This window comes from Hesperophylax consimilis, chromosome 10 (assembly GCF_061612785.1).
Source record: "Hesperophylax consimilis isolate HC1 chromosome 10, BYU_Hcon_1.0, whole genome shotgun sequence".
Taxonomy (NCBI): Eukaryota; Metazoa; Arthropoda; class Insecta; order Trichoptera; family Limnephilidae; genus Hesperophylax; species Hesperophylax consimilis.
Window position 1 is genome coordinate 28,067,920 of NC_142845.1, and position 9,964 is coordinate 28,077,883.

General features: G+C 32.3%; 1 protein-coding gene across 1 annotated transcript in view; it reads right to left on the reverse strand.

The window, feature by feature from the left end:
• LOC149420568 (putative chitinase 10) overlaps positions 1 to 9,724 on the reverse strand; it is a 76,644-nt gene extending 66,920 nt beyond the window's left edge. The window contains exon 1 of the mRNA XM_089636384.1: positions 9,516 to 9,724. Coding sequence (XP_089492510.1) covers positions 9,516 to 9,557 — 42 coding nt within the window. The 5' untranslated portion in view covers positions 9,558 to 9,724. The remainder of the gene's footprint in view (positions 1 to 9,515) is intronic.
• Between the last annotated feature and the right edge of the window lie 240 nt (positions 9,725 to 9,964).

Here is a 9,964-nt window from a genome sequence, read left to right on the forward strand (position 1 = left end):
GCAATCGTCGCCATTTGCAAACTGTCGTTGCTCTATTACGGCACGGCACTGACTTCTCAAAATCCGTCAGGCACAAAGGCTTGTAACTTTAGTCGGCCTTGTTATAGTAGGTATTCGACCAACTTTTCAATATCAAAACATACACATATATTTTTGAATGTCATATATGAACAACTTTTGAATTAAAAATTTACTAAAAATCTGAGTTTTTCTTACATGCCACATTTTATTTTAATTTTGTGACACAACAACAAGTCTAGATGTATTGTAAGGCGTTGATTTGACATTTAGGATAGAGTGATGGCAAATGAAAGATTTTTTTGATAGTTTGTTTAAAATATATATATTAAGAATAAATAAAACAACAACAAAAAGTCGCCGGAGACCAAATTTTCAATAACATTTTTAACTAAAAATAATGTCATGAACCATTGGTACGTCTCCAAGAAGCCAATACTATGGTTTCTTTCGTTCTCGCCCTTGATGTAAAGCTAATAAATTACTTTATAAATCTGGTTTCTGAGGAAGCGTTCATGGTCGTGCATTGCAATCTAGCTTGTAAACTTGTCCTGGAATGAAAAAAAATATGCTTAAGGTGACGCACCGTGGCGTGTATATTCTGAATCAGGCAAAATCGCACATTCTTTATGTAAACGGCGATATACGATACGATACGAGATGATTTTACTACCCCAGCCAGGAGCACTACTATCCCGGTGAGACCGGTACACCAGGGGGCACTGATTTTTTAGGACTTGGAACACGTTCTCAATCAAACATATTTATGAGAGTACAACGCCCGTGTGAGACTATCATTATTTAAAAAAAAAAGTTTTCTACTTTATTTTGTCAAGTTTAAACACAAATATCAAAATGTTTTTCTTTCACTTGTCCGAAAAGGGTTTAGTAAGTAGTAGATTTTGCACTTTAAAGCGGATTTTATAGGCCTGATACTTTATTCTTTTCGGGGTTATAAAAAGACTCAAAGAAATATTATATATTATTTCAAATGCCAAAATGTGTTCTACCGCAGAGCGGTATATTTTAAATACAAAGAAAACCGAGCAGAGCAGTCTAGCTTTGGAAGGGCGTATTCTTTAAAAAAATGTGAAAGTAAATAATTTCTAAGGATTAAGCGTGAAACGTACAACAAATGCATGCCAAAAATATACTGTTAAAGCTTTTGAAAAATCTTTTACTGGACATAATCGCGTATCCATCAAAATAGACTAAATCAAAATGACATAAAAAACATTCCAAATTGTTTTTTTTTGCATAAATTTATTTTGCAACAAAACTCTAGAACATCCTTCCCCCAGATATAAAACTAATAGAAAAGTTCAATGAGTACATATCAAGAATAAAAATCTAGCTGAAAGAGGTCAATGGAAGAACAAAATAAACACTAAAAAAGAAATGGAAGTCAAATAAAATATAATTAAATAACTTCACCTGTGCCAAACCGCTCTATAAGCGCACTGTATTTACTCCATACATTCCCACTGAGCACTTGTATGACGAGGGACATGCTGAAATGGGCCAAGCCATGATGCGTATAGCGTAATTTAAAAATAACAACCACAAATTCTGTTAAAATTCAAGTTTTGTTATTATCCAAGTACTGTAAAACAGCAGACCCATAATGAAATAATAACAAATTGAATTTAACTCTGGAAATTGATGAAATGTTCAAATTCTGTGAAACAACCTGTCCTTGTTGATGAAGACGACATTTAGACCACTGTCGTAGTTCACTTTTATAGAAAAATTGTTTAAAAAAATGTCTGGTTTGAAGATGTTGTACTGAAGTTCGAAGAGATTGAAATCGGTTAACCTTTACTACCATTGACTCATTTCCAGCAGATACCCCTCGTAGTAAGGTTAGTTACCTCCTGTTGGAGGTAATAATAATAATACATGTTTTGATTCTGAGCTTTAATTACTGAACAGATTCAAAACAACGGCAATGAAACGTTCAAAACACGTTTAGAGTGATGATTAACATCAAATTTACGGAAATAAGACTTCAAATATGTTAAAAACCAGTATTTTGGTTAATGTTCCTGTCGGGTTTTTGTATTATACTCGTAGGGTACCTACCTATGTAGCGGAAAATTTCGCAACATGATCGGCCAAATGCAATAAATGCCAAACGACGTCACTAATTCGGTCCATTCACCTAGTAGGGAAAACAATTTTTAACATATATATAGATACCTACATAATATGTACATCGATAAACCTATATTTGAAGTCGGGGGCGTCGCTAAAATATGGATTGTATTTAATTATTTATTCAAAAAAAATCTGTATTACAATAAAATCATAATCACTAGAAAACTCTTGTGTCGAGATATGCAGCTTTACGAGCGGAAAAACGTCAGAAAAAAGACAACATTTCAAACCTCGTACAATTATAGTAAATATTTTATTGAAATAGTGTAAACTTAGTATAATATTGAAAATATAAACCTACAAAATTATTTTTAAAAAACACTGCAGTTATTCATACGAAAATTACAACAGGGCAATACGTTTAAAGTTGGCAACAATAACATTCTACTGACTATATAAGTATTACAAAGTACTTGTGTTAGCTTATCAGCCACAATCATAGGGTGACCATACTGACAATGACAAGAAGGATGGTATGAATATTAACAAAAAATAATAGTAAATAATAATAATTATTTTTATAAGCAATAATTGTTCGCCTGAAACACTCATCCACATTGAAAAAATCTCCTGATAAAAAATACATGACGCCAACGGGACTCGAACCCGTGTAAAAATGTAACAAGCAGTAATTGTTGAATGAAACACTAGCATATATTGAATAATTTCGCGGGTAAGAGCTAAGCCTCCATAGCTCAGTGGTCAGAGCTTTCGACCGGAAATCGAATGGACACGGGTTCGAGTCCCGTTGGCGTCATGTATTTTTTATCAGGAGATTTTTTCAATGTGGATGAGTGTTTCAGGCGAACAATTATTGCTTATAAAAATAATTGTTATCCTTTGTGCTATGCATAAATAAAATCTTGTCTTAAAAACATTAATTTATCAAAAAAAAATAATAATAATAAATAATAAGTAAATAAATATAAGTACCTACACAATAATAAAAAATAATTGTATTCAAAATATATAAATAAATATTAAAAATTTGAAATTTAGTTTTGAATCGAGTATTACACCCAGGTACTTAATTTCATTTACTTTTTCAATTTTTTCATCATTAATTGTCAATTTTTTTACTCTGTGTTATGCGTTTTGTTGCCTATTTCCATATATTTTGTTTTGTTTACATTTAGTTTTAATTTGTTTAATTTCAGCCATTTCGCTATATTTTGTAGGTCTTCATTTAATTTGTTGATTAATGTATCGTCTGCAAATAATCTAATTTTGCAATGTTTTAATTATATAATTTATCTAAATAATGAATAGAATTGGACCTAATACCGACCCTTTCGGAACACCGAGGTTGTTTTCTATTGGTTCTGATTCTGAGCTTTCAACTTTTGTTACCTGTTTTCTTTTGTGGAGATATACTGAGATATGTGCACAGTAGATTTGCATCATCGGTTTTCTTTGTATTCAAATATGTATAGTTACAATTTACCTACGACTCCTAGGCCCCAGTTGGGGAAATGAAATCGATTATCTGCTCAAGAAAGATTAGTCGATTTCAACAGAGTTAAGGAAAAATTTACCTTATTTCAGGAATACAGAAACACGGACACTCCCACTTCTCTCGGTTTATCTTTCCAGTGAGTGCCTATTGATAAACAGCTTATAACATCTTGCGGATTAAAGATATCCTTTCTCTCAGCGGAGCAGATTCTACTGCATGCTCGTTCATGCATTTGTGCACGTTACATAACTCATCGTGACTTGGGAAGAGATCTACCGTCTCTGTAATGAGCTAATCTATCATGCGCTGAGATGATGTGACACTTCAATGGTTAAGGAAAGATTAAAAATGCAGAATCTGCAGACCACTTTAATTTCATACAGGACCGGCACAAAACTGATACAAATTAAAAATTTCTAACAAAATGTTCCGGCCGGCTGTTTATTTATGCAAAAAGATATTTTGATTTATTTTGTGAAGCCCAAAAAAAGTTAATTATTAATAAGTTCTGCTGTGGAATTACACTGGATTACTTTTTAAACGGTGGATACGTTCCATGCAATACCGTGTAAAAAAAGTATTCTAAAATAAAATAAAATTATGGATACGTTTCCTTGTATAAAAATCAAAAAAAAATAAAATTCATCGTTGTTTATTGAATCTTAATTTTGTTTTTAAAAATTACTTTATTTGATACGACATCAAAGAATGCAGCACCGTGTTATTTCGAAACCGTGTAAAAGGAAGTCCAGTGTATTATTAAGGCCAAGATGTCTATAGATGGCGATAAACTTTTGTAACCTAAAACTTACGCTTTTGTATTGCACATTTCAAAGTTCAGATGAAATGACGATGTAACAATAAATTTACATATTTTAAAATATTATTTCAATATATGGGCCTTGCTGGGTGCTTTGCCAATAATAAGTGATGATATCAAATAATAAATCAAAATAAAATCGACTAATAAAGGTGGAAATGAAAAACATATAAACAATCTGCAAATGTTATGAGATACGGTTGTATAATATATTGAAATGTGTATTGCAATGATATTATTATTATTACGTATACATGTTTTATTTTTTTGCGTTATAAATCTTTTAATTTTGTATCTGAAATGTATTTTTCCCTCCCTTTTACATCGAGTGAAAGTTCGTTGAATGCTTTTATTGCCTGGTATCTGTGGTGTCTTTGTCCAAAGCTTGTGTCAACCGTTGGAGTTGTTATGTTTTTTTCATTATTTTCGATTTCATTCAATTCATGACGCATGATATTTACTCTACTATTCACGAATTTGTTGAATTGTGTTGCTTCAAAAACAGATGATGGTCTTACGTTTACATGTTTTATTTTTTTACGTTATAAATCTTTTATTTTGGATCTGAAATGTATTTTTTCCCTCTCTTTTACATCGAGTGAAAGTTCGTTGAATGCTTTTATTTTCTGTTATCTGTGTTGTCTTTGTCCAAAGCTTGTGTCAACCGTCGGAGTTGTTATGTTTTTTTCATTAGTTTCGATTTCATTCAATTCATGACGCATGACATTTACTCTACTATTCACGAATTTGTTGAATTGTGTTGCTTCAGAAACAGATGATGGTCTGCTAGATTGCAAAAATTGGGACTGAGAAAAACGTGAGAAACACTCTCAACTGGTTGTATAGCCGTGATGGGAATACCTGAGTGTTTAATTGGTAGTGATTTAAACATATTATGCAAAATAACCATTGTTTGCAATTATTTTGTACTGGAAAGCTATCGATAAAAATAATGGTTTTGTTTTCATTTAATTAAGACAAGAAAAAGATATCGCGCCTGGATCTTTTTCACACCCAATATGAACAGTGCATTATGCAATTAAACAAATGTTACGGTCTTACGGTTGTAAGAAGAGTATTTCAATCAAGTTTTGGACGATCGCATATATAATCCGCTTTTGGACGTTACTAAACGTGAACAAATTGTATATTAAATTTTATTTGAATAACTGTTTCAATAACTTTTAGTTTTTTTTTTTTTTATGGTGAATACCTCACAAGAGTCCCAATTGCTCCCGTCTGGAGCCAGTGAGACTATGGCATCCCCAATTGGGGGATGTTGTGAGGCTGAAGGTAAGTGGGGAAGGGAAAGAGGAAGGTGGGGAAGTACCTGGCTATTCAGATCTAGTCACTAAACACGGCTAAAGCCATTTGGAGCAACGTTTCAATTCTGAATGGTGGTCTTACACCAGGGCGATACTGGTAGTATCTTCCACTCTGGAACGTGCCGCAAATATACTATATATTATTTTAATTAATTAATTGTGAAATAACACAAATTAATCAAATAAAATTTATTTGCGCACGCCGGGTTCGAACCCGCGACCTTCGGGATGGCAGTCCAATGCGTTACCACTGGACTATGCCGGCCGTCAAATGTATACCCATCAATGTAATTAATCATTAAAAAGGAAGATAGTACTCCAAAATCTAAATGCAACATGAAACAGAAAAACGGTAAGTAATGGTCTTAACTGGGAACCGAACCCAGGACCTCTTTCTTGCCGAGACAACGCCTCAACTAACTCAGCCATGGGACCTAATTATTGTCTAAATCGACAAAAATGACATTGACAATTTGTACTTAGTAATCTTTTTTTCTGTGTCTTGTTCTGTTTCATGTTTTGTTTAGATTTATTAGTATTATATTCTTCTTCAATGACAAATTATACATTAAATTTGTTAGTTTTCTTTTGATTGTTTGTTAATATTTTTACGATTTATAAACATACTGGTAAGGAAGTTATTGAGATGTTCGTCATTTTTTCAAATTAGATCAAACATTATACACGGTGTCCGGGGGTAAAGTGCGCTAACTTCGGGGGGAGATTCTACATAATTTTAGAAGTAAAGAGTTAGCAAAAAATTCGAAATTCAAATGTTTTAAGGTCTATGGAAAAATATTTTTGTATCGGAAAATAATCGATGGAATTTCGAAAAAAGTCATTTATCTCTTTTACCTTTAGTTAGTGAACTTTACCCCGGACACTCTGTATTATTATCACCTATAATTATTTAGACCTATAGATATTTTCGTTTCCTAGTATGAGATCGAGAGTAAAAACTGCTCCTCACTTTTATTTACATAGCACTGAAACGTTATCATAGTCGATTGATTTTTTTTGCAAAAATATTATTTATTTAACGTTTTTCTTTCTCGATCAAATTTATCAATCATTTCTTATGCACATTTAAAAAAAATATTATTGTATTTTTGTATTGTTCTAATTGAATTTTGATATCTTGAATAGTGTTTTATGACGGTTAGATCCTATCTGAATGATTTTAACTTAACCACAGAAATGCAATCATATTTTAACGAGTAAAAACTAGCTACTTATTAAATGGTTGACCGTCATAATCTCCACTGACCAAAATAACTTTTCCAACATGTAAACAAAATACAAACTAGTCCTAAACTGTGAATAATTATTCTGTTAGAATTATTACGTATTTTATTTTGTTGACTTATATTTTTACCACCTGGCTTTCACCTGAGATTTTAAAAAAATGTGTTTTTTCTTATTTAAGTGTTTTAAAAAAATATAGAATCAATAAAACGTATTGTCTCATTTGCCAGATAAGTGCACCCTGAAAGTCCGTTAAAATTTCATGACGCTAAAACTAATGTTCGAAAACATCGGATCGTGTATTATGTATTATTATTATAAACCAAATTGTGATCAGCCGACAAGCCCAACGGCACAACCGATATATACATATATACACGGTTTTCCAATAAGAGGTGTTATTTTGATATTCAATCGTAAAAGATCAATGGTTTCGTTGCTTCTGTGGCACGTAGCGCCGTCTTGTTGAAAGTAAACGTTGTTCAGATCAATACCACGCAATTCCGGCCATAAAAAATCATTCATCATCTCTCGATAGCGATCCATTCACCATAAATGTTGCTCCAGCCTCATTTTCGAAAAAGTAAGGTCCAATGACTCCGCCGGACCATAAACCGCACCAAACAGTCACACGTTGAGAATAGAGAGGCTTTTCAACAATAACTCTTGGGTTTTCCGAGCCCCAGATGCGAAAATTTTGCTTGTTGACGAAGCCACCGAGGTGGAAATGGGCCTCATCACTCAAGATGATTTGCATTTGATTCACTCAAGTGGATTTTAATAATTTCAATGCGTTGTTGAAGCGTGTATCGTTCCATTTTTATTAATGGCCTAGTTTCTACTTGTCAAATGTCAAAAAATGACAGCTTCAAAAGCAGAGATGTGCTTTATTTCAAATGGAAATGCAAAATGCAACATGGGTATTTTCGATTTTGCATTTTAAATGCTTTTCTAAAAACCATTTTGCATTTTGCATTTTAAATGCTTTTCTCAACGCATTTTCCATTTTAAATGCTTTTTTGCAACATTCTTCCTACTATCTCCACTCATCTTTTTTTCATAAGCCCCAAATATCAGTCGGTCCTCAACCTCGCTATGAGAGATAATTTATATTTGTCATGTTGCTCCCTGGCAGGAGCCCTGGCAATTGAGTGATACCATTACAAAAAATACTGATTCAAATACTGAACGGGGCCATGACGCTGTAATATGAAATGTTAGATAGCAGTTTCTATGTTTTTACGTTGGCAACATTAGTCCCGCGCAAATTTTTTGTGGTTTCATAATCTGTAGTTGTGGTGTTTTTGGATATACCATCATGTAATATGTTTGTTCTACATTGATGTCCATTATTAAATGACAAAATTGTTTAAAAATTCTATAATTATTTTGATTGTTTGACCTGAGAAACCATTTTGCATTTTCAATGCATTTTGAAAATAGGTATTTTGCATTTTGCATTTGAAATGCCTTTTCAAAAACCATTTTGCATTTTGCATTTTCAAATGGAAAAGTTTTGACCCATTTCCATTTTGCATTTCAAATAGTTTTGGGTACCCATTTTGCACATCTCTGTTCAAAAGTAACATCTACCGAAATAGCGGGCTATTCAAAATAACACCTCTTATTGGAAAACCCTGTATAACGGAATAATAGGTACATAAACCGAGTTTTCAATTCCGAAAAAGTATTTATTAATCTAAATTTTATATTCTCAACAAAATCACCCTTTAAACTGTTCCCAGTACAAAATATTGGAAATATATTAAAGCAAACTTCTATTTTTTAAATTTGTAAAGAAAAAATCTCACTAATATCAGGAATACTACAAACTTATGAGAAATGGAAAACGACAAAAATGACCCAAATGGAAAATCATTATATTTACCAAGCCATTAAAAATTACAACAATCTTCCTACTGTATTCATGAGCAATCAAAACAAATAAATTAAATCAAAACTTTTATATGTGTGCAAATATTTAAAAAAAAATAATTTAAATTACATATATTATGCACCAATGTGGCTTCCTTATCAGGTAAAAAGGCTCATCTTTTCAGATAAGTTATGCATGCCTAAGAATGCACTTATATGTACCTATACATTTTTAAACTCATGTTTTTCTCTAAATAGTAAAAAATAAAGACGCTATCCGCGTCTGTCTATTTGTGCGCTTAGTTCTTCTAAACTACGCAATCGATTTTGACAGTTTTCACTATCATTTAGGTAATTTCTTCCGAAAGGTTAATATAAATGATACATGCATATTATATTTATAAAAAGTCGATGTTTTGTAATCAAGTAGTAAAAATATATTTTCGGACACTACATTACTACGCTGGCTAAACCTCATGAGTTACATTAAAATAATGTAGCACGGAATTGTATAACTTAAAAAGGCCTACAGAAAAGTCCATAATGGAATATGTCTATTTCCTAAGGATAACCCCCAGCAACGTCTAGTACAGTCATATTACTATTAAAAAAAACTCACCGGTCCCATCTTCGTAGATTTTTCCTCCCGCCGAAAAAACATTCTCAAAAATTGAACAATTTTCACTACACAAACATTATTGTTATTATTTGTATTTAACACTTTGAGAAGCAACACTGAAGTTTATATATGTTTATTATCGGTTTGTTATTTTGTAACGCGTTGTTTTCCAACCGTTGCATTCACCAGCACTGGTTCACCTTCCTATCTCGACCGCGATCAAATGAATACTGAACTTTATTGGCGAATGTATCAACGACTAAATATAGCTATAGAAGACGCTATTATTTTACCTTGGATGTATTAATTGACCCCACGGAGTTGATAACAACTGTGGAGTTCGCTTATCGTGATCACGATCAAGCCAACCACATTCCGAATTGTGCATTACCGAATTTTTAATTGCTTATCACTCACATATAAATCAATTAAAACACTATATAATGTCG